Below are 23,791 nucleotides of genomic sequence, written 5' to 3' on the forward strand. Positions count from 1 at the left end.
CACTCACATTCTATTATAAGACCAATATATAAAATCGTGTTGAGTCAAAATGAGACTATAAATCATAGACGAAAGAAATATTATTTTAGTTCGTCCATAATAATTTTCTCCTAATATTTGATAATACTCTTCCTTTTATTTCTCTTAATCCCTATTTATCATTGGAACTGAAAAAGGCGGGAACGTGGCCTTGGAATTTGGCGGGAACTACCACGTGGAGGTTATCCTTGGCGCGGGAAAATTAGCCGCTGCTATTTGTATCCACTCCCACCAGAGGAACCCTAGCTATCATTTCACTCAAGAAATCAAAATTTGAAAAGCGGAATCAATCAGGAACGCAGCGGAATTAAGCGACTATGGTTGGGCTACCCTATGACTGTCTTGCTAACCCTCTCGGAGCAGTCCGATCCACCTTCGATAAGGCGATGTCTTCCGATTCCAGTGCGGCGGCGCTCGACGGCAAGGACTGGGGAGCTGCCGAAGTCTTCCGTCAATTTCTCTTCGATGATGGCGGCCTGTCTCAGGTTCGTATTTGCCGTTATAATAATCTTTCCCCCCAATTTGTTTGACCGAATGAGACATCATACTCAATGTGTGTTCTTTTAATTGAAAAAGCGTTTGATCTTCAAAATTTGAAGTTTATGAAAATGAAATTCAGGCCCTCTGTCATTTGAAATTAACCGATGATGCTCTGGATCGTATTAGCTGTATTGATCTATTTCTTCGTGTATGAAAATGTAGCTATGACTGTAAACGGGAAACTATTATTTCTTGGGTGATTTGAGTTGTTTTGCTGAGTTGGGGAGGATCCAAGAATTTATCTTGTGGGAGAAACAAATATGGGAATATTTGATCCGCTCCGGGCTCTCCTAGTGATATGCTAGCTCCGCCCCTGTTTCTCCTAATATGTTTGTGTTATGTTATGTTTGTCAGGTGCCGTGGCTTAGTTCATCAACAATGAAATGGGTGCAACCCAATACTCTTGTTCGGTTTCGGGGCATGATACAAGATATGTTGGGCAATGAATTTTATGTTGGTGCTTATAAGGTACATTTGGCATTGCACTAGCTAGTTCGTTAATGTAATGTTGGCTTTCCTTTCACTGTAAAGAGGGATATACTTGATTTCATTTTTTTCGGGTTTTATCAATGCAGGACGGTGATAAGTGGATAACCAATAAGTTTGCTGATGGTTCCCATGGTCCTTCTGATGCATCATCAGATGTGCGGATTTGGGAGCGCCGACTTCTTTACTGTACCCCTGTGAGCATTTTCTTTGATGTTCTCATTTGATATTATTACTTTAGCTAGTGTCCATTAAATTCATGCATGGTTAATAATCCTATCAAATCTTGCTCTAGGTTCCTGGGCAGAACTCATGGGTAGAGTGTGCTCCTGATGCTATGAGAAATCCATATATTAGTGCTATGTCTCCACTTAGGGAGAAGCGGCAGAGGGAGGATGAAGCAACCGAGAGTGATGCTGATATGGTGGTAAATCATAAGCCTGAACTAGTTACGATTATGTAAAACTTCACTTTGTTCTCAGATAATGTTTTGTGTCTAACATTGGCTACGTGTGACTTACGTCATCTCTGTATTCCATCACTAATAGTTGAAACCCGTCATTGTTCAAAAATATGAATAAATATTACAATGTCAATAAATACAATGTCCTTTGATGGGAATATATTGTAATAATGTTCTAACCTGAAACTCACATATGTTTTACAGGAACCAGGCCATGCCATTGAGGATTCTCCCAATCCGAAAAAGATGGTATGTTCAACTTTCTTAGTATTTATCAAGTTATGGTTTTCGTGTGCATAAGTTAAGAGTCCCTAATTGTCCCGCTTTTCCTTTTTCTTTTTTCACAGCGTGAGGATGGAGTTGCTTTTGAGCCATTTAATTTGCAGAAGGTGGTGACTGAAGGAAGTACATCTAACTCAAGTACACCTCCCGTTGAAAGAAATTCTGTTTCGTGTCTTGTAAAGGTGAATGCATAGTTACTGAGCTAGATAGATTGAATTTCATTTGCTTTATAAATGATCCATTGATCATTGTGGTAATAATGTTACAATTTGCAGATTTATGACTCTCCTGAGTCAGACTTGAAGCTTAATGAAGTTTTTGAGTTTGTTGGCATCTTCACTTTTGACCCGGACCTTACCGTACCCATAGATGATAAAGAAGTCATGGATGACTTTTGTGAAGATGAATTACTTTGTCTGCCTCCCTCCAAGGTCAACATCATGTTTCACTTTCACTATTTTGCACCTTAATACATCAATTTGTGCATGTAATCTGAATTTAGCTTGTTTTGTCTCCTAGTTTTGATGCTAAAGTTTGATCATGCTTCAATACTTAATTAGTCCATTTTCTTCTTCTTTGGCCCTCATAGTTTTTACGTGATTCCGGCATCTTTGTTATAGACAGAAAGAAAGGGGTAAACTTTTTTTGGGTTGCTATGTAGAGTGACAAAAGGTTGGTATTACTGCCAAAACCGACCCCTGTAACCAAAGTCTTATCTTGGTTCCAACATTCCTAACATCACATTAAGTAGTATGTAACGTGGGCTTTAGCTGTATGCTAGCTAATCTTTGCGTCTTGAATAAGTTTAGTATATGAACTTTTATTAATATAAAATGTGACAGAAAAGTATGAATTTTTACTCATGCGAATTTTAAAATTTTCATGAACTGAAAATGACAATAAATGCATGAGTTGATAGAAATCCTCACCCCACTTCTCATAAAACAAAGAATTGGAAGTGATTTACAATGTTGAAAAAGATAGTACTACAAAAGAAATAATAGAAATTCAAAATAAATATGAAGGAATACATTATTCTAGCCTTATTAACAAATTGCAAAATGAAGCATGAGGGAATTTGAGGTGAGGATGGACCTATGTGTTTTTTTGTGATAAATTTAATCTTATCTGTAATTTAAATTTGAATTTATTACAACTGAAAATACATGCTGATTGAGATTGAAGATTTTCAGGAGAGAGAGAGAGAGATTGCTTTTATATTCTCAGTTCGTCCTTGAATGCTTTTGACATGTTTAATAAGTGAGTTCTGGACTCAGTCAAGATACATGACATTTTGAGAGTTTCTGTAACTATGATAATACATCATATTCTTCTGTTGTGACATTTTTCCAAGATACTTGCAAGGTGTGCTGATTTTTAAATGGTACAGGTTCCTCGACTTCATTGTGTTGTGCACCGGAAGCTTGGACCAAGTGATCTTGTTTCCAGTCCTCATTTGGAGGTAGGTTGGAAAATATTGATTGATCTGCACTATATAGCACTCTGCACCATATCAATCATTTCTGCCTGTTTGACACTGAGGTCAGCCTAGATTTTGTTTTTCCTGATAATTGCAGTTAACAACCCCAGTAATAAAAGAAATAAGGGAAGCTCTTATTGGACATCTCACAGCTGTTCTTGGAGGTGATCGGTTGCCAGCTGAATACATTTTGTTGCACCTGCTATCCAGAGTATTCATCTTGCTTCTCCGTCTTTTGCTCTAACAAAATCGCACAGAACTTATACAGGCCTACATCAATTTTCTGAGTAGATCCACTTTTGAAACTTAAGATGAACTCGTGCTTATTTTGGATAATTTATTCAGCATAATGATTACAATGTGCAGGTGCATGCAAGAGTAGATGAAGTTGCTGTTGGAAAGCTATCTCTAAATCTTACTTGCTTTAACAAAGAAAACATGTCTGTGTTTGGAAATAATCTTAAACTGGTAATAGGAAGCCTCATGCCTTTCACAGAATGCTTGCCTCTCACTGTTGATTATCTCAATTCAGTTACCCTCGCCCCAAAGAAGGACTACAACACAAATAGGTAAAGATAGTCAATTTTGTTGATTGCTGAATTGATAATTTTTCAAACTTTTGCTTTATTTATAATGGACATGAAAGAAGGTTGTGTCTTATCATATATGTTCCTGTATCCACAGGCTGGTGTCTGGGCTTTTACAGTTAGCCGAAGGCTCACATTTAACCATTGACGAGACCCCATTACAATCTGGAACCCTCAACTCTGGAGGCCTTGAAAATGCACAAGTACTAAGAAGCATGATGGAGTCACAAAAGGTTCATTTTGCTATTTTTATAGTGGTGTTAATTGAGACTAATATTATACTCTGCCCCTTGCTTACATCAGTTCCATCTGATTTGGCTTGCCACAGGTTCATTATGATTTCACATATTATAAAATGGAGATGCCTGCAGATGTTCAATTCCTGATCCTTTCCGAAGGCAAATCAAATATCCTGCCTGCTGATCTCGTCCTCCCTTTTCACCCATCTTCAGTTGACCCTGCATCAGGGGTGGATGGAGAAATGCTGAAAGCTTGGAGATGGTATTTGGCTACCATGAAATCACTACCTCATTCAATTGATCCACCTCTGCAGAAGGTCGGTTTTAAGTCCGGTTTTTTAGTCAAATTCTAATCTATGTTAGTCTTAAAATTACTGTTTTTATGTACTACTTTCAGCTCTATTTAAGGTAAAAGCTTGTGCTGCATCTCAATATTAGTGTCTTGGTGTGGTTTGATCTTTACTTATCTGGTGTCAATCCATATGGTATTTAAAAAAAATAAGAAATCACCTGATGAATTACAGGCTGTCGAAGATGATCTAGTTGCTGCTCGACAAGCGGATAGGAGCTTAAGCAGAGAAGACTTTAGTAGGTAAAGAAGTTTGTATCCTGAGTTTTTAATCCTCATTCTGCGATCAATGTCTGTTTCCCGAGCTGATGGAAATTTTGTTGCAGATGGCTTACGATGGGGCGCCTGATGTCGGTCAGTTTTGGGGCGACTTCTTTGTCGATGGAACACTGGCAAATGGTGAAAGAACTTGAGAGGCTCCGGAAGAATAGGTTTCAAGGGAATCTCTGAAGCAGATGATAAATAAACAGTGACTGTTGTAGATCCCCTTAATGTCTTCCTAGTTTGTTTTGTTGTCAGAATGAAGTGATGGTCTCACACATCATTAGTAATGTCATTTACAAACTCTTTACCCAATTGGATAATTATACTACACTAATCAATCTAACTGAAAATCACAAGTGTAAAATAGGAGTAATTTTGCACAATCATATATAATAGTACCATTTAAATTACAACACTATTAAAAATTAAATAGTTGCTCATAACTGAATTTGTTTTTCTAGTACTCCGTAGTATGTTTTTTTAGATTGTATTCCAAATAATGAACTTGAGTTAAAACTTATAGGCTATAGCTTAGAAAAAAGTAAGTTGACACTTCGTACTCTATAAATTACAAAACAAACAATCCATATTAACAACAAAAAAAAATAAAATAATTATTCATGGCCATATTAAAAGTTAAATTATAAAGAATAATAGCAAATAAAACTCAAATATTGATTCTCAATGCGAATCCACAATGAACTCTACATGACCATATACATGGCGCGCACCGAACACTTGCGCTAGTTTGTCTGACTTAATTGCTTTTTAAAAATAACAAAAAATGGTTGAGTTCTAATTCATTTTTTTCTTTTTAATTTTCAGCCTACCATTTTTAATAAATTTATTACAAAAACTAATTGTTCCAGCACAGATTCACCCTTTTTTCAGACCACATGTTATCAGTTCAGCTCTAACTTTTCTCTATCTATGAAGATTTTATCTTTTCTCTATCTCTTATTTTAAATCATACAAGAAGCAGATTAGAAACAGTTACTGTACTGGACAGTAAACATGAAGCATCACACATAATAATAATGGTAAATCTATTTTAACAATTGAGGAACTCAAAGCAAACTAATGAAGGTATTAGGTATATACCTGCAACATGATTTTAGTGCATACGTATAAGATAAGATATGAATTCGTATAACATGATCTACAGACACGTAGGAGTATTTATTTGGCGTATGATCTACAGCTACAAGAGAGTAAGATGACAGTAAAATCTGAACTATACATTTGACGAAACAGATTTGATGCATCGCCACTGTTAACTGTACATGGAACCTCCGATTATTTAGTCCGAACCTGATAGGCACTTTCTTATCCTAATCTGACTCACCTTGGGATACTTCCTCTACTGGCAGTTCAAAATTATCAATGTCGTCATAGTATGCTTTCTTCTCTCTAATGAATTCTTCTGGCAATTCACTTGTTTTTTCAGTTTTTGGCCTCTTCTGCAAAACCACATCAATCATAGATATCAGAAAGTGAACAATTCATCAATAACAGGATATTTTACACAGGAGAGAGAAAGATGGAATAGGAGACAAGCACTCAATGAAACATTAAGCTCGAGTACTAGGCTTTACTAATTTCAGTCAGAAGTGAACAAAACCAGTTTGATGGGATTATGCTAGACAGTAAGAACTTTTATTTTGATTTGAGAAATGGACAAACATGATATGATTAAAGAGAGCAAGGCCAGTAATTCAGACTTTAGAGAAATATATTAACTTGAGGAGATTATCAACAAACCCAAAAGGCCTAATAAAGAGAATGTTACAAAATTGAGAATATACTTTCATTCCAACAATCAAACAGGAAACATGATAGTAATGGTGGTAGATAACTGATTCCATAAAGGAAAGACAGAACAAAGACCAGTTTCATATCATACCACAATTTTTTTGGAAAGTGAGAAATCAATGTCCTGACAATGTGGTCTTATTTCAATTTTATGCAGTTTTACTTTTCAAACACAATATACATGCATGTACTACATTATCTCAGTAACATCAGCCACAATGGGAATGAGTAAAAGTACAACAAGGTTAAGTCGAAAGCACCATAGTCAAAGATGTAGAATTATTACAAAAGACCCCCAGGAGTTTGGGCATAGTCTACCCAACAAAAGAAAGAAAAATCCTGTAATCTTTGAAACCTTATAAATAATTGCATCTCACTGAGGTTTTATTTTTTTATTACAAATAGCTATTGACTGTCATGCAATTTCACATAAAATCTGTATTACTTATACAAGAATAGGGATTATTGTATTCAGAAAGAGAACATTGTGCATACCTTTCTAGCATTTGCCTGTGGGTCAGTCCATGAATTTAAATGTTTAACATCTTCATCAAGATCATTCCTAAAGCAAAAAAAGAAGCATTGAGCAGATCAGTGAAAGGGGCAGATATTGGTTAAATAAGAGGAATATAGCATCAGGACAGCTTATTGCTACAGATGATCATTCTAACAAGCAGAAGTAAAATGCCAATTTTTCCTTATAAAACTATGAACATAATAATAGAATTGCATAGAGTCATCACATGTTTTTACAACACCTTACAAGACAAATGAATACTTTTGGTTTCTACCACAATTGTTAATATCAGAAACAGAACTTCCTCAGTTCACCAACAAAAGGAAATCTATAGCTGCGAAACAGTCGATATAAATCAGTGATGGTGTAAGACAAGGTCAATTAACCATTAAAGTGAGTTAGCATATAAGAGGCTGATACCAGCTAGTCCAAAAGAGTGAAAGGGATTCAGAATTGAATATCTCAAAAGTTATTCAATTTTCTAAACAGAACTCTCCTCTGCCCTGTAACTGCCTGAGATGGTGACTGTGCCATACGACAGCTTGGTTAAGTGTGTGCACGTGTTAATAATTATCGGCTTTTAGTGAACGTAAGAGACAAGAGAGAGAGAGAGATTTACTGTAGTTTTTTGGTCCTCGTGATTGTAGGGCAACTTGAAACCCCAAAAGCATTATTATTCCTCGCACTTGTCTTCATCTTCCTTGATGGTCGGGTCACGGCTGCCACAGCTGCAGATGACTCTCAAATGTTAGATGGTTCAACAATCACATTCCCCTTTCCTTTGTTTTCTCAGGCAAGAAGTTAGTAATGTTCACAATGGAAGATCTAGTATGTTTTAATATCGCTTTTTTTTCTTAGTTTCTCAAATGAAAAGCAAGAAGTGTCTGCAACATCCTTACCTATTTCTGATAGTTTTCCCAATGCAGCATTACAAGAGCTGATTTTTGCTTTCCCTTTCTCTGTTTTTCCAGAGGAGTGGCTATATGAAACAAGCTTATCCATGTTACTCTCTCCTTCGCCTTTCTGGCATGATCTCTCAACCAGAGTGCTGGAATTACAAATGCTATTCTGAATATCCTTTAGCTTCCCAGTAGGTAATGAATTATACGGCATGGCAACAGCCTTCCCTTTGTCCTTCATTTCCGTAAGAGGTGTGTGACAACCAATCAAATCAGAGTTTATCTCTTTCCTGGATTTTTCAATAATCTTTCTTCGATCATATGCTGCATTTCGCATGCTCATAACACCATCAGTACCAGACATGTTACAGTTCCTACTCCGATTTTCTTTCATTTTCTCAGAACCTGATGGACTAAATGGTACAGCAGCGGCCTTCCTTTTGTCCTTCCTCTTCTCAATAGATGTGCGACTATCAATCACTTGTGCCTCTCTTTGTTGATTGGAATTTTCAATATTATTTCTTCGACTGTAAGCTGCATTCTTGGTTCCAATATCACCTTCAGAAAGAGCCACTTTACAAACTATTTGCAGTCTAATTGCACAAGTGCTTAAAATTTAGACCAATATACATGCTATAAACATCCATAACACTTCAAAATGAAACAGAACACCTAGAATATAGAGAATAAAAATTAGACAATATATACGTAATCCCACCAACAACTAGTATCACGGAATCTAGAACTACGAGCTTCAAATATGGTGTCAGATAAAATCTCCTTAGTAGATCTGACCTCCAAACAACTGATAGAATTTGGGAACAGACAAAATGGCATGTTGCCCCAAAATAACCAAAATCAGTCTCATGCACCTTTACCAACCTTGCCAATTGGAGAAGGAGACGGATGGAGATTATGAAGATACAGATTAAAATAGAACAAATCAAAGAGCAAACACCAAAAAAAGTAATCCGATCAAAAAAACCAAATATCGACAAACGCAACCAATGTAATCAACAACCCAATTAAGTTTAGCATCCAGCTCGAAAACCCTAGGTCTTTTCAACACATTTCCATGTTAGCCCCAAAAACACCCGCACAAAAATATACTCTATCAATCAAAACAGAGACGAGTGTCGTAATTAAACAGAGATGAAAAGTGAAAAGAAATTACCTGGAGAAGTAGGAGGAGAGAGTGCATTTGGAAGGTTTCGAAATCGAACAGATTTGGAATTAGAGGAGGCGGCGACGCAGGATGAGCCGATGCTGGTGTTGGATCTATCGGAGGATTCGGGGCGTAATTTGCGGTTGGTGGAATTAGAATTAGACCTCAAGATGGAAAGTGGGGGTTTGCAGGTTGGATTGGAAGAAATGAGCTCGCGCAAAACGGAAAGGGGCGTGAGGTTGTGAAGGTCGGTGATGTCTGAGAAGGGTTTGCGGTTCGTAGTCTCCATTTTCCGTTGGGATAGAGCGAGAGAGTTCTGGTAATTTGGTACTCAGAGAGAGGGAGAGTTCTGGTAAATAGAGAGTGAGAGTGATAGAGAAGATTCGCTTTGGGCGGGAAAATGCTAGGCTCTGTTATCTGTTCACAGCATCCATCGGACTAGCAAGACCTCTAAGGCCATCCACAATAGCGCACTGCTTAGCCGAGCGCCGGCGCTAGGCGGTGCCCTAGGCAATCTATTGCAACCGCCCAGCCATTTCCGGAATTAAAATTCGCCTAGCGCTCGCCGGTTCCGTGGCGCTAGGCGTGCGCTGGGCGATTCCCTCGGCGCTATTGTAGCGTCCGGATCGCCTAGCGCACCGCCAAGCGCGATTTTTTTTTTCGAAACACTATATATACGCGCCAGATACGTCATTTTCATTCGCACCACTTGTTTTAACGAGTACTCTCTCTATCTTAATTTCTGTACAAGATCAACACCTAGAAATGAGTAACGCCGGTGGTAGTAGTGGTGAGGATGCTGAGAAGTACGAGCGTATAATGAACGAAGCGCTAGAGGCCTATACGAACAGTGAGATTGATCAATGGATGCAGAGGGCCCTGCAGCCGGCGGTACCTCGACCTCACCCAGTGGTACACCGCCGAGCGGTGATTGATCGTGATCACATAGCTGCACATCAGCGCCTGTACGAAGACTACTTCGCACAGGAGCCGCGGTTCAACGCCAACCTTTTCAGGCGCCGTTTTAGGATGAGCAGGTCCCTTTTTATGCGTATTGTTAACGCTTTGGAGCAACGATATCTGTATTTCCGCTTCAGGCACGATGCGTCTGGCAGACCCGGCCACACACCTATTCAAAAGTGCACTACGGCAATCCGGCAGTTGGCCTACGGAGGCGCGGCAGACATGTGGGACGAGTACCTCCACATCGGTGAGACGACTGCCCTGGAATGTATGAATTATTTCTGTCAGGGCGTGATTTAAATATTCAGTGATCAGTACCTTCGAAGCCCTACCCCCGAAGACTGCCGGGATCTTTTGCGGATGCAAGGGGAACAACATGGGTTCCCAGGGATGTTAGGCATCATAGATTGTATGCATTGGGAGTGGAAGAACTGTCCCGCTTCCTGAAAGGGGTTCTACACGACCGGCTACAAGGGAAAGAATCCCACGATGATCCTCGAGGCCGTAGCTGATTACCGGCTGTGGATTTGGCATGCGTATTTTGGGATAGCCGGTTCGAACAACGACCTCAACGTCCTCAACTCGTCGCCACTTTTCAACGAGCAGTATCAGGGTGTCGGTCCGGCCATCAGTTTTGTCTCCAACTGCAACCGGCATGATATGGGCTACTACTTGGCGGATGTGATATACCCTAGGTGGCCCGTCTTTGTGAAGACGATCCGATGCGCATCAAATGAGAGGAAGGCCTACTTTGCGGCACGGCAGGAGTCGGCGGGCAAGGACGTGGAGCGCGCATTTGGTGTGCTCAAGTCTCGATGGGCGGCAGTTAAGGGGCCAACGCGTTGTGGCATGTCGACTGCATTGCTGATATAATGTACGTCTGTATTATCATGCACAACATGATTGTCGAAAATGAAGGTGTACAACTGATTGATTGGGCCAACGATGATAATGAAGCCGGTCCAAGCCACGGCGTGGCCACCCCCAACGTACGGAGTGGGGTACCTCACGATGAAGACGGCCGCCTCCAAGCACATGCCGACATGCGCCAAACGGATGCTCATATTCGACTCCAAAAGGATTTAATTGAAGAGTTATGGGCGCGGAGGACTGCACAGCATTAGTTTTTTTTGTTAATTATGTAATTTTTTTAATTAATGTACTTTTTAAATTTTAATAATATTATTGAATTTCTCGTATATGTCTCGTAAATTAAATTGGGTATTTTGTGTGATTGTTAATTATTTATTTTATATAATTTTGAGTGATGTGGCTGGGCTATTTATGATGTGGCTAGACTATGGCTGAGCTATTTATGATGTGGCAGGAGGATTTTTAGTGTTGATGATGTGGCAGGAGGAGTTTGTGGCTGGGCTATTGCTGGGCTATTCCTATTGTGGATGGCCTAAAAATCCCTTATGTAACATTATCACGCTCTTCCCACGTTCTACCCACTCTCCTGTCCTGGCCAAATAACAGCCTAGCAATAGTCTCTAACAAATAAAATTAACAAATACGATTTAATTCATTTTAATTATTGGTGTTTATCAAATATTAAAAAAAATGTTGGTGTTTATTAAATATTAAAAAAAATGAAGTGTAACGAGTTGTAAATATAGAGCATAAATAAATAAAATAAAAAATAAAATTTCTGGCTAGCCGGTCGCTCGCCGCACAATAGGTGGCCAGCGATCGGTTAGTCGGTTAGTCCACGTCCGACCTCTCGTCTGTTCCGCGCTCATCCTTACTGTTAGCCGATTGCAATAGTGTAGCTAGGGCAGACGCTAGTCCACTATTGTGGATGCTCTTAGCAATATGAAGAGCCCAAGACCACAGCCCAGCTACAGCCCATGCCTACCGCCACATTCTAGCCAATGCCATAGTCTTCCCACAGCCCAGCCCAGCCTAGCCCTCCCATTTATCAAATTAACAAATACAAAATAAAAAATTAAGTTCGAACATACTTCAATAAAATAAAATGAAGTGCAACGAACAGTATATATAGAGGAAATAATTTATTAAAAAAAGAAATATTTCGGCTTGCCACGCATTAGGCGCCGAGAGGCCACCTTAGCCACCGCCCAAGCCCGACCTCTCGGACTTTTCTCTCTCCTCTTCTCGGCTGGGCTCATGCAATAGGCACCCAGCCAACCGGGCTGGGCCGTCTATTGCTATTGCTCTTAGAACATTAGAATCACCTAGAAGTGACAACCTATCTATCGGTCCATTCCATTATCATCCGGTCATATTTCTATAATAGTCATCCGCCTAACCTCAACTTCCACGTCACCATGATTTCTATACTTTATTTTAATTATTGATATTTATCAAATAACATAAAATAACAAAACAAAACTGAAAGACAAAAATATATATAAAAAGAACAAAAATGTAGTTAATTTTTTTTAAAAAAAACATGGTACACTTAAAAAAAGACACAGTCAAAAGCAGCTCAGGCTCAGATGATTTGATCACCCATGGTCCCATTTCCAATTTATTCTTCATATTTCTAATGAGTCTCTTGGGCTTGTACTTCATCTCCTCGTCGTCTTCGGCCTTGTACATCTTGTAGGTTTCCAAGAGCGTTTTGTGCAGCACCACATGATACGAGTAAACTCGTATCGAGAGATAACTGCGAGAGATCGCGGAGAAGATATTGGTTGGTTCGCGGGAAGATTCCCGTCGAGCAGTCAACTATCGTTCAACTAGGGTTTTTTATAAAGTAAATTGCAGAGAAAAGTAAAAGACGATAAAAAGATAGATAAACGTATTGAAGATGGATGATTCAAAAGATAACAAAGGCTCCTATTTATAATAGGAGTAACCCAACTTAATGATCAAGAAATAAATACCCTAATTATATACACTAGATATAGCAAATCACTAATTAACTAATTAACTAAATAATAGAGATATGGTGGTATTCCATAGATATTCTCGTATGAACTCCCCCACGGTTAAAATTCACCTTGTCCTCAAGGTGGAAACCAAGAAACAACAAAGAGCGTTGATGAAGAAGCCATGACGAATAGATCAACTGGAGAAATCCTTGGACAATTCTTAGATCGATTGTTCATAAGTCCCTCGGCTAAGACACCAAACTCTGAAATTCTGCCAAGAAAGTCCACAAGAGGAGCCTTCATTTTGTCATCCGGAGGAAAAAATATTGAAGCCGTTACCATCTGGTTTTCTGAATCATTTTTCCCAACAATAAGAGAATTTGCAAGAGTTCTCCATTGTTGCTCAACATTTTCCATTGTAGCCATAGCCATACCAGGATCATGAACCCTGTAAGCAAGCTCTCCCTTCAAACCATTGTACTCCAAGTTAGCTCCAACGGAAACAAAATCATTAAACGAGTTGTGAAAATTGACCCTCGCATAATCTTGATGACTATGGAAAAGGGGGCCAGATATAGGAGCTTGAAATTCTGAATTTTGCCGATTAAGATCCAATCCATAAAGAAAGTGTGCAGCAGCATGTGCTTGTCCCTTTCTCCTCCTGACCACCTCACAGAGTGCGCCAACTGCAATGGTAACAATAGATTCCAGAAGCTCATCATCAATTTCCATGACTGCTCCTCCACCAGCGAAACCTCCGGCTTGATCCAACTCTGCTCTTTGGTCAAGATGCAAGATAACGTTGTTGCATTGGCATCCAATAATTTTCACTTGTGGAAGTACCCAACCAACATAGGCAGCAACGACAGCGATAAGTCCACCACCACCAACAGAAACAACTATAGCCTCTATCGGTCCTGTCATCCACCACAAAATCTCCATGCCTACTGTTCCCTGCCCTGTGATTACGCAAAGTGTTGTGTTGCACCATATGAATCCCCCACAATCACTACAGTCCTCCCTAGTTGATCAACTGATCGCTGATTTATCTCTGGAGTAATAAAATGTATTACCATCACAACGTGATATCCCCATATCTGGGCCGATAATGCTACGCCTTGTGCATTCTTTCTAGCCAATGAACCTATCACGTCTCTTTCTGATAGCTGCACCGTCATAATGTTATCCCCTCGAAGCTTGAACGAGAAACCCTGCTCGTCATCAGTACCCCTCAAGACTTCACTCTCTATCAATGGAATAACATGGATGACATAGGTTATCCACAATCTCCCATTAAATCCATTATCAACAACAACTGCTAAGCCTTGGACGTATGGTTTCCCTTGTGAAAGGGCTGGAGCAATTTTAGAAGCTTTTTGTGGATATGGATGATTAGCTTTTCTTGGTGGCCAAGGTGGAGGAAGATATCCATGGGTTCCTCTCTTCTGAACTTCAAGAAAATACTTTTGTGCATTAATTTTTGTTGTTTTCGACCCAATAGATGCTTCAATCTTTTCCAATCCCAAGCAAAGTATTGCAAGGTAGGATCAAACGCACAAGACCCTTGTTTTGCACTCAACTGACTAGGGGAAAGCGACGCAGTATTTCCAAGAGAAGTTTCTCCCACTATAATACTGTTCACTAAAATGCCTATTGGGGATGTAACCCCCCTTTCTATTGTAATGACCACCCCTTTTCATGCCCCTTTTCATAACCGAGAGACGACGGAAAAGTCGAATAAATAAATTGATTCTTATTTAGTTTGAATTATGAACGTAAGTGTTTATTGTTGTGAACAAGAAATGGTTGCTAAAAAAAATAAAGCCTAAGGTGTAAGACGAACGGCAAAGAGAGTACACACGTTTTTATTTCCTTCCAAAGGGAGCGTATCGAATTAGTACAAGAAATGAAATATAGAACATAAATTCGTCGCGAACAAATTTCATTACAAGACACTAAAGAGAGTAAGTTACAAGTATAGAGGTACAAGGTCTTGAAAGGAGATAAGCTTGTGCCCTTTTTGTCGAAGTTAAACCGCGCCCCAAGCAGTGTCTCGGTCGGTCGTGGGGCCAAGGACCAAACACCACGTCGCGAGATCTCAGCTAGTTAGTGCTTGTGCATCACTACAAAATACCAAGATGTAGATAAGATAAATGAGTCCTTGAACTACCAAAGATGACAAACAAGATGGAAAAGAATAGGAGGCAAGCCTACCTTTTAAATGAAAGCTATGTTAGTGCCAAAATAGGAAAGATAGATGGCAAAGCAACCCTGCAGCTGCGGACTGCACTCTGCAGCCAAGGCTGCAGCAGCGCCCCACACTCCAGCCAACCACGTCTGCTCCAGTTCCACCTACAAAACCGTACCCAAGTCAGTATGGTTGTCGAAAAAGGGGAGGGAGAAAGATGCTGCAGTGGACTGCCAATTGAGTAGGGAGCAGCCACAATTAATTCACGATTACACAAGAGATTCATCTGTTAAGAGTGCTAACAAGCTCCAGGTACACAAGAGAGCCTATAAAATCCTCCCTTATATGCAACAAGTTTTTCTCCCAACACACACACCAAATCTCCAGCCGCGCATAGAGAGGGAGCGGAGCTCTCGGTGACCGGGAATTAGAGCAACCTCGCTCATCAGTCACAAGAGGTAAATCAAAACCATACTAGCATCATGTAGCCTCAAGCATGTTAGAGCTCATTTCAAATCTTGATAAAGTGAATGGGAGGAAACAGTAAAAACTACACACCCTCTGCATCATTAGAACATACCATGGGCAGTCAAGAACTTAGAATTTAGAAGCATACTTAGACAACCATAGAGTTAGCATATCAAAAGCCGAGAAATGCAACATTTATAAATAGGAGCATGCTTCTAGATCTCACACCATAACAAGCATAAGAAGTAGGCCATTAAACAGCGGAGCATTAACCATAGCAGTAGCAAAAAAAGAAAAGAGCAGACATGGATTTGGGGGGAAGCTTTGGTACTGCTCAGGAATGCACACACCTAACGACTGCCCATAACCCACGAGTAATAAACCAAGCTTAGAGGAATAAAGGAAATGAACTTAGCTTTCGGAAATGGGGACTGAACCGTAAAGGAACAGAACGGCGGCGATGCCGATGCCGGAATAGACCAGCAGCAACAGCGCGAGATAGCGGCAACGGGGGAAGCTGCTGCTCGCAACATCCACGCGAAGTGGAGGTCGGCGACGAGCAGCTGGGAGCAAGGGCGAGAGGCCAACACGCCGGCGATGACCACCCGCCGCGAGAAAAGGGGCGGTGGCTACGACGGGTTCGCCGGAGAGAGAGGGCCGACACATCGGTGGCGCCGGAAGAGACATCCGATAAACTTGGTGATTGACGGTAAATTCACGGGAGTGAGAGAAACTCGACGGAGAGGGAACCGCCGCTGCTCCTCACTCCAAACCGAAGGGTTCGCCACTGATGTGCTGGTTTCAACTAGGGATCTGCCTTCCCCAATTCTAAATGCTGACTTCGGGATTTTGGAAAGAAAAGAGAAGTTAGGGATTTAGTTCCATTTTGGGAATTTTGGAATGCGAGGAAGAATTGGGAAGAGAAGCTGACGGTGGGAGGGAGTGTATGTTTAGTTTTGGGCCATTATTTGCTTTAATTAAAATGGGCCTGTTTAGGTAAACCCAATTAATTTGGGCCTCTTCTATAAATTAAATTGAGTCACTACTATCTAAATTAATTCGTTTGGGCCACCGCCTAAGATGAATTTGAGACTATCAAATTTAATTCCTTAAGCCACGGAAGAAAGGAAAATGTTAGTCATGTTAACATAATGTTCAATAAATTATTAAATTGGACTTCTATTAATCAAAGTAAGTATTCTAATGTATTTCAATATTTAAATCCAAGAGGATTTAGATTTGATAATGAACCATAATGATTAAAGATTTATGGATTTAGAAAGAAGGAAGTAAAAATATGTACATGCTTAGGAATGCATACACGCTAAATAAATAATTACTTAAGCTTAAATTAACTATATTATTTGTTTATGAAGGGGCGTCGTCGCACGACAAGTAATCTCAAGTCGAAGGACATTCATTTGAAAGTTTAAGCAAACGAGGTGGACTTTTCTTTCAAAACGTGATTATATGTGAAAATGTGAATATTTTTTAGATGAGTTGTCATGCCTTGTTTTATTTATGATTACCTATCTGTTGGCTATGCCAAGCAAGTTAAATCGAATCCGAGTCCCAGTAGGGCCGCAAACCCTACTCGGATTAGTGTACACATAGGGACCGTGTGCTAGCGCTAGAGTTGGCCTGTCCAGTGACCGTCGTGGAATGTGGCCACATTCCCGGTTCACACAGATCAGATATGATATTTCATGAGATGTTATGTGACTGCGCAGTCAACCTTTTGAAAAGAGAAAAGTTTTAGTGACCAGGAATTATTTCAAGAAAAACTCCGCGCTCACTCAAGTTTGGCTGACAACTAAATAAGAAATGTTTTCGGCAATGAGCCCACTGAGTATACCAAATACTCAGCCCTGCATATTGTTTTTTTAATGTGCAGGTTGATCGTGATCGGAGCAGCGAAGGTGTTGGGAGAGAATATTAAATAAGTAGCTAGGTAGCTGATTTAATATGTCTACATACATATTACTTCGTCTTGGTACCTTCCGCTGCAAGTTTAAGAATCATTTTAGAAAAGACTATGCACTCAGTTAATTACTTTGATTTCGATAAGGTTGTACCCTTATTCTATGAGACAATTGTTTCCTTGATTTGAGTACTTATTTATGATGAGCTTGTGACCATTGAATTAGTTTAGTCGCGAAATAACTACACTTTCTTTAACTAGGGAGTTGTGGTCGTGACATCTATCCTCTTCACTTTCTTGTACATATACCCTGTTTTCTCTTTGCTAAACGAGTATGCTTTTTCACAAAAGTCAACAATCTTAGCCTTCGGTTGGCATTCAGGCAACACAAGCTGCAAGGTCGTGTTCACAGTTTCATCCATGCCTTGTATTTTGTGACCACTCCAGAATTGGTGAGATCCAACTCCTGCTCCTCACTTTCTTCATCTAACGTTGTTTCGCACTTCCGCTTCAAAGACCCTCTGTGCAATAGGCATTTGTGACCATCCGTAACTGCACACGGCGTGGAGGGATCAACCGGGCATCGAAGTCGAGTGTCGCTGTACAATGACTAATACCAACCTTGCTTTGCTCGCCAGTATTTTCAGCATATTTCCACTTGCAATCCGACCCATTTCCACTAATTTCACTAACTGGCTCCTTCACAATTAACTACGAATATGACTCAACATGGCACAAGGTAAATGAACCCTTATAACATTCCACACGTTGGCTAGTAATTTTGGTTTTGGTGTCATTGTAACGATTATGACCAGAATTTAATGATTCATTATTATCATCGGCCAATAACTCCAATGAGCCATGCCTGATATCACGGTTGCACGGTGGGGGGCGCTGCATTGGTGGTTGTTGATCGAACACGGGTTCCTGGTATTGATGGTGCTGCTGCCGGTAAGCGTCCACTGGCTGCACTTGCTGCTGGCATTGATGGTGCTCATGCTCGTAGCTATGGAGCTGGAGCAGATCCGTAGGTTGTTCGCGGCAATAGACACCCTGATGGTAGTGATTTGTCAGACTCCAGCCGGAAGAGTGTTGCCGTGGTGTTGGCGGCCAGCCGGTTGAGGGCGATGCTGGACTCAGCTGCATGTAGGGATCGGTGTAGTACTGCGGCTGACTATAGGGATCAGTGTAGGACGCCGGCTGACTATAGGGATCGGTGTAGGTGAAGGGCGGCTGCTGTAACCGGCCAGTAGGATGGCTGTTCGTCAATCTCGTCCAACCTCTTGTTAAAATAGTTTGGTACATTTGCTCAAAAAAAATTAGTTCTGCACATTAAGTTTGTTAGATTTTGGTCTTAAATGTTTAAACGATTCTGCGAAAAATTAACGAGCAACAGCATTTGATTATAATTGGATTCAGATTATGGTTAGGGGAGCATCCTTGCTCGGGCTACTGCACACGTGGATTGTGTGTCATCAAATAGGTTAGTTGGTCCGGTGTTTACAGAAGTTGGCCATAACATAAACAATTCAGATATGGTAGAGAAAAGAAAGAACTTAGACTATATATAGTTGAATTTTAAGCTCACAAATCGATTCAGTAACCTCAAGTCTTTTAAGGGAAAATCAATGTATGTTACTGTCTGTGATATCATGACCATATATGTTTCTAAATTTTGCATGTTGAGATGCGATGCGAATAGGGTTGAGGAGAGCTTTCACGATTTCTTTGCATATCATTGATTTAGACAATATAACTTTGTTGAATTTTGATGACAGACTAAGATTTCTATTCAAATTCTTCTGACCAACGTTTATTATTATGAACTTGGTCATCTTTGATTTCCAAATGATTATTCGTTCATTCATAAATCTTCTTTCTATCCCTTTTCTTAATCCCAACCATTAGTCGCGATTTCTCCAACCTTATTATCCCTACCATTGCTAAATCAACTGTGACTCGAAAAAAAGTGCTCGAGCAAACACGGTGAAAGCAGCGGCCAGAGAAATGCCTTAGACATCAAACTTATCTCGTAAAATTTTGAGATTATTTTGATTTAAGATCTAGAAGTTGTGCCTGTTTGAACATGACTTCCAAAACTGAAATGGTTTGTAACAGCAGATTTGTAAAAATCGAATAAAATACTTGATGTGCTTGAAAGATAGAAATCATCATACATCACTACTAACGGATACAGGTAGTTGCAGTTTGTATTTGAAGATCAAACAAAATGTTCATGCGCCATTTTCTGCAAGCAAAGTGATGCTCGTTAAATCTTCGTTTGGAATACTGCGAACACTCAAATTGCTGCCCCGTACACCCCCAATATTTTTACTGCTAACGACTAAAATATATTCTTTGGAAACGTAGAATTGTAATGTTATTAGGACATAAGGAAACTCCAAAACTTCAAAAATTCTTTCTTCACCATGTGTAAGAAGCTAAGGTGTACATAAATTAAATAATTTCTTCATTCCATTTATCAGATGATGCTGATCTGGTATATGAGTATGAGAGAGAGTTTTTAACATTGGAAGAATTTCTGATTTCATTGAATCAGAAAGTAGAGGCGCAGATAAAGCTGTAATGAATTGCTCGAATGCCATATTTCAAACCTGTCTTTCCACAAGAAAATTATGCCTTGTCCCCAATAACTCAGACTAAAGGCAGTAACATTGTTACTCTAAATCTTATTGTGGTGAAGGTGATATATACTTCCAGTCATCAATTGAAGCCAAAATAATCCGACAAATTTGAGAAAATGGCAACCAAACTCGTCCCCACAGCCAAGATGATCACCAATACCGCTAAGGCCTTATCCCTCCTTGTGGACATGCAGTGAACATCTCTGCAAAGTTTTAGCATAAGAAATAAACCAAGTAAGAAATACGTTCATTTTCACTCATCAACGTAAGGAAATTATATATGCAGTAGGTCATACTTGAGAACAACTGAGCTTGGGAAAATGAACATCAGAAACATGACCGTTGTTGTCCCCATGAACTGAAAGAAGTACCATATATTTGGAATTGCTATAGCTGTTGCATATATTAATGCAAGCAACGAACACGTGAGGGACAAAAATCTGATGTTTTCTGCAGCCAAGTGAGGCTTTTTGGGGAAGAGTAATTCGTCAACATTGACCCTTAGAGAGTAGTTCATCACCGGAAAGACGAGCATGAGGTGAATAGCATAACTCAATCTAACAGTATTATTGAGAATGATGACCATGACAGAATCTGAAGTTTTGTCGAAGTTTACTAGCATGTCTGCCATGATCGACTCACCAAACAGCAGGTAGCCAAAGAAGCCAACAGAAAAGTATATTGCAACACACAGTATGAGTGAGATTCGGACAGCTGAGCTCATATCAGAAGGCCTGCCCAACTCTGCTCTTATCGGATGTACTGCACATTATTGCCAAATAAAAAATTGGTTATTCTGATGCACATAAATTGTTGAGCCAAATCAGTCCCCTTATAGTCCTCTATTCATGCACTTGTGTTACAACACTTTCAAGACTCTTTCTTTCTCGCTCACACACACAAATAAGGCATTAGTAGAGGATTTCTGAATGTCTCGTTCAGTGTTCCTGATAGGCTAAGGTAACAACTGGAAACGAAATGATGTCTCAGATTCTTTTCTGGTTAGCATGTGGTTTATGTCTCTACATCAATATTGTCAAAATTTAACACTATACATTACACACAATGATGGACTCTATATTAGTGATTTCATGCATGTCTGCATTCTTACCATTTACATGACATCCAAAGGCAGTCGCAAAGACCGGAATAGTAGTGAAGAGACTGAACGCGGAAACACCTCCAGAAAAATCAGGTAACAGTCTTGGGGTTTTTGTTTCCCCTACCCATAACGCATGTATTGCCATCACAGAGCATATGACAACAAAGAACGCTGCTAATAGTACCGATATAGCTGAGGCATGTCTCAGTGAATCTGCAGGGGATAAACTGCACACATATCTATCATTCTTGTAAAATAACTACTGATTGACACAAAATCTACTCCTATTATCCAAGAATCTGAGAGTTCACATGATTGGAGGCCTACTATTGCATTACAAACTCTGTTTACAAAAGATAATACTTCCATTGGTATGTATATAAGATCTGAGTTCATCATGGACAATAATACGTGTTAAGTTTTCGTGAAATACCAAAGGTAACAACAAAATTTAAATTTCATATAAAGTATCAATAACTATACTGAGGCTGCATAACTAAACATTAGTGGACAGCAATAGAATCTTGAACAATTTATGACTGAGCTATAAGGTTGCACACACAATCTTAACTTAAAATAACAGAAAGTGAGTCAGAGAGAAATGTGGTGTACTAACCTATGCGCCGTAGAAGAAGCAAAGGAAGCAAGACGAGAAGTACAACCAGAAACAACGAGAATGCGCGAGAATTCCACCAGTGGATGCCGAACCACTCCTGCAGCACACCTAAATGGACAGTTCCGTCGGACTCATTTCCCGAGAGAACATCTCCTGCAGGATTTATAATCAAAGAAACATAGATCAGAAATCTATTAATTGGCATCGAATTTTGAAATTGGTATGTGCATTTCCTCAGTTCTAGATTACAAGTTTGCCTATTTTTAGTATGTGAAGGTAATTGAAAAAGGTAGGAATGTAATTAAATTCAGCACCACATTTGATCGAGAGTGTATTGACGCAAATTGTCAAACAAGTCACGAGCACAGATCAGAAACCTAACTATGGAATTCAGAAGCAGAAAGCAACAGCTAATAACATCACCACCAATCAATAGAAGGCAAAGTAAAAAAAAAAGGAATTATACCGATGATGATCAAATAAATAACCAAAGCGCCGAGATTAGTAATGACGACGCAAAGCTGAAGCGCAAGCGATCCCGGTTTCCCAAACGACTCAGCCATGAGCTCCCCATACGTGTTGCAGTGCCCTGACTGCGTGTATTTCAACAGGAACTCGACAGTAACCTCCACGAAATAGGACATGATCAGGATCACTAAGAAGCTGGGGATCACGCCAAGCACCTTAAACGTGGCCGGAATCGACATAATCCCGGCCCCCACCATGCCGGTCGAGATGTTGAATACTGCACCGGAGATCGATCTGTCATCGTTGATTGGCTCGAATTCCGGGAGCAACGGAGTTTGAGCTTCGATTTCGTGGCTTTGGAGCTTCATCAATGGGAAATTGGGAATATTCTGTGGCTGGTGCAGTTAAGCGTCCAATCAATGAGAGTATCAAAACTGATGGATTTCAGTTACTATCAAAGCATGTGAAAATAGGTTGCTAAATAAAACAAAAGAGCCAATCATGTCTGAGTTGTATTGGAATAATGCAATGGAGGACATCGATGCCCCATGCCCATGACTTTGGATAACATTCAAAATTTAACTCTTCTACCAAGTTGGAAGTATCAGATAATGATAACTGCATATCGTTTGAAGATTATTTTTAGTTATATACTACTCCCTCCGTTCCCCATAAGCATTTCATTTTGCACACTCATTTTGAAAAAATAATTATAAATAATTAAAGTGGAGAAAAAGTAAAGTAAGAGAGAGAATATGGTAGATAAGACTCTTCTCTACATTATTCTCTGTCTTATTTTACTCTTTCTTCACTTTAACTATTTAATATCATTTTTTCAAAATGAGTACAAAAAATGAAATGCCTCTATTACTGTGGAACAGATGGAGTACTAACTAGTAGGGGAGTGATCAATTGCTAACTTATCATTTAATTGCTAACTACAACTAATTTAAGATCATAGGATTTTAGAAATCTTGGGTCTAAAATTTGTCAAGTGTAATTTTCGTTTTTATTAATTAAATCGAAAAAGATAAAAAAAAAACTACCAAATTAGGGGTTTGGATGAAAATGTCAATATAATGTTTCGAGAATATCAACACAATTGCTTTGAGAATGTCAACATAATGTCTTGAGCTTATATTGCTATGTTGAAATTTGTTGTTGTGCGAAAAAATTGAAAATTTTTGAAATTTTTTCAAATTTTGACATCGGAACATATGCAAGTGAGATCTCGTTAGAATCCTTATGAAATTATCTTTAATTTGATATATGTTGTGCGAAAATATAATTTACATCGAGAAAGTTATATGCGTTATAAAATTATGGGATATTTTTCAAATGTTAGTTATAACTAATTTGTTGTAAATTGACCTTAATACCCTTATTAACGCTTTTTTTATCGTATTGGTATTTCGGGACTGATGACCTAGGCCCTTGATTTGAATATCTAATGTCTAT

The 23,791-nt window shown here is 39.4% G+C and overlaps 4 protein-coding genes and 2 long non-coding RNA genes across 8 annotated transcripts; 2 read left to right on the forward strand and 4 right to left on the reverse strand.

Moving 5' to 3' along the window:
- The first annotated feature begins 274 nt into the window (after positions 1-274).
- Positions 275-5,041, forward strand: LOC121742439 (mini-chromosome maintenance complex-binding protein-like). 2 transcript variants are annotated; one of them, XM_042135574.1, is made up of 14 exons: positions 275-524; positions 934-1,047; positions 1,155-1,262; positions 1,361-1,492; positions 1,733-1,777; positions 1,876-1,992; positions 2,086-2,241; positions 3,201-3,272; positions 3,388-3,501; positions 3,657-3,859; positions 3,975-4,110; positions 4,206-4,433; positions 4,641-4,708; positions 4,792-5,041. In XM_042135574.1, the coding sequence occupies exons 1-14, from the start codon at positions 357-359 to the stop codon at positions 4,913-4,915; spliced, it is 1,785 nt and encodes a 594-aa protein (XP_041991508.1). In that variant the 5' UTR covers positions 275-356; the 3' UTR covers positions 4,916-5,041. The 2 variants fall into 2 exon arrangements, with proteins under 2 accessions (XP_041991508.1, XP_041991509.1); XM_042135575.1 differs by having other exon boundaries at positions 1,361-1,489.
- A 784-nt stretch (positions 5,042-5,825) lies between these two features.
- On the reverse strand, positions 5,826-9,558 carry LOC121742702. 2 transcript variants are annotated; one of them, XM_042135933.1, is made up of 5 exons: positions 9,132-9,558; positions 7,958-8,491; positions 7,678-7,786; positions 7,037-7,103; positions 5,826-6,189 (listed from the first exon to the last, which is right to left on the reverse strand). In XM_042135933.1, the coding sequence occupies exons 1-5, from the start codon at positions 9,409-9,411 to the stop codon at positions 6,061-6,063; spliced, it is 1,119 nt and encodes a 372-aa protein (XP_041991867.1). In that variant the 5' UTR covers positions 9,412-9,558; the 3' UTR covers positions 5,826-6,060. The 2 variants fall into 2 exon arrangements, with proteins under 2 accessions (XP_041991867.1, XP_041991865.1); XM_042135931.1 differs by having other exon boundaries at positions 7,958-8,515.
- Positions 9,559-13,060: 3,502 nt separating this feature from the next.
- On the reverse strand, positions 13,061-14,103 carry LOC121810478. The gene is made up of 2 exons (XM_042211242.1): positions 13,999-14,103; positions 13,061-13,879 (listed from the first exon to the last, which is right to left on the reverse strand). Exons 1-2 carry the CDS (start codon positions 14,101-14,103, stop codon positions 13,061-13,063), a joined length of 924 nt encoding a protein of 307 aa, XP_042067176.1.
- Positions 14,104-14,758: 655 nt separating this feature from the next.
- On the reverse strand, positions 14,759-16,805 carry LOC121742379. The gene is made up of 2 exons (XR_006038038.1): positions 15,140-16,805; positions 14,759-15,048 (listed from the first exon to the last, which is right to left on the reverse strand). It is a non-coding gene; the product is annotated as an uncharacterized LOC121742379 (long non-coding RNA).
- Positions 16,806-16,816: 11 nt separating this feature from the next.
- LOC121742380 lies at positions 16,817-17,705 on the forward strand. Its single transcript, XR_006038039.1, has 2 exons — positions 16,817-17,023; positions 17,476-17,705. It is a non-coding gene; the product is annotated as an uncharacterized LOC121742380 (long non-coding RNA).
- A 2,244-nt stretch (positions 17,706-19,949) lies between these two features.
- Positions 19,950-22,918, reverse strand: LOC121742464 (amino acid transporter AVT6C-like). The gene is made up of 5 exons (XM_042135601.1): positions 22,332-22,918; positions 21,866-22,018; positions 21,259-21,462; positions 20,444-20,909; positions 19,950-20,350 (listed from the first exon to the last, which is right to left on the reverse strand). The coding sequence occupies exons 1-5, from the start codon at positions 22,699-22,701 to the stop codon at positions 20,227-20,229; spliced, it is 1,317 nt and encodes a 438-aa protein (XP_041991535.1). The 5' UTR covers positions 22,702-22,918; the 3' UTR covers positions 19,950-20,226.
- Between the last annotated feature and the right edge of the window lie 873 nt (positions 22,919-23,791).

This window comes from Salvia splendens, chromosome 7, assembly GCF_004379255.2.
Source record: "Salvia splendens isolate huo1 chromosome 7, SspV2, whole genome shotgun sequence".
NCBI lineage: Eukaryota > Viridiplantae > Streptophyta > Magnoliopsida > Lamiales > Lamiaceae > Salvia > Salvia splendens.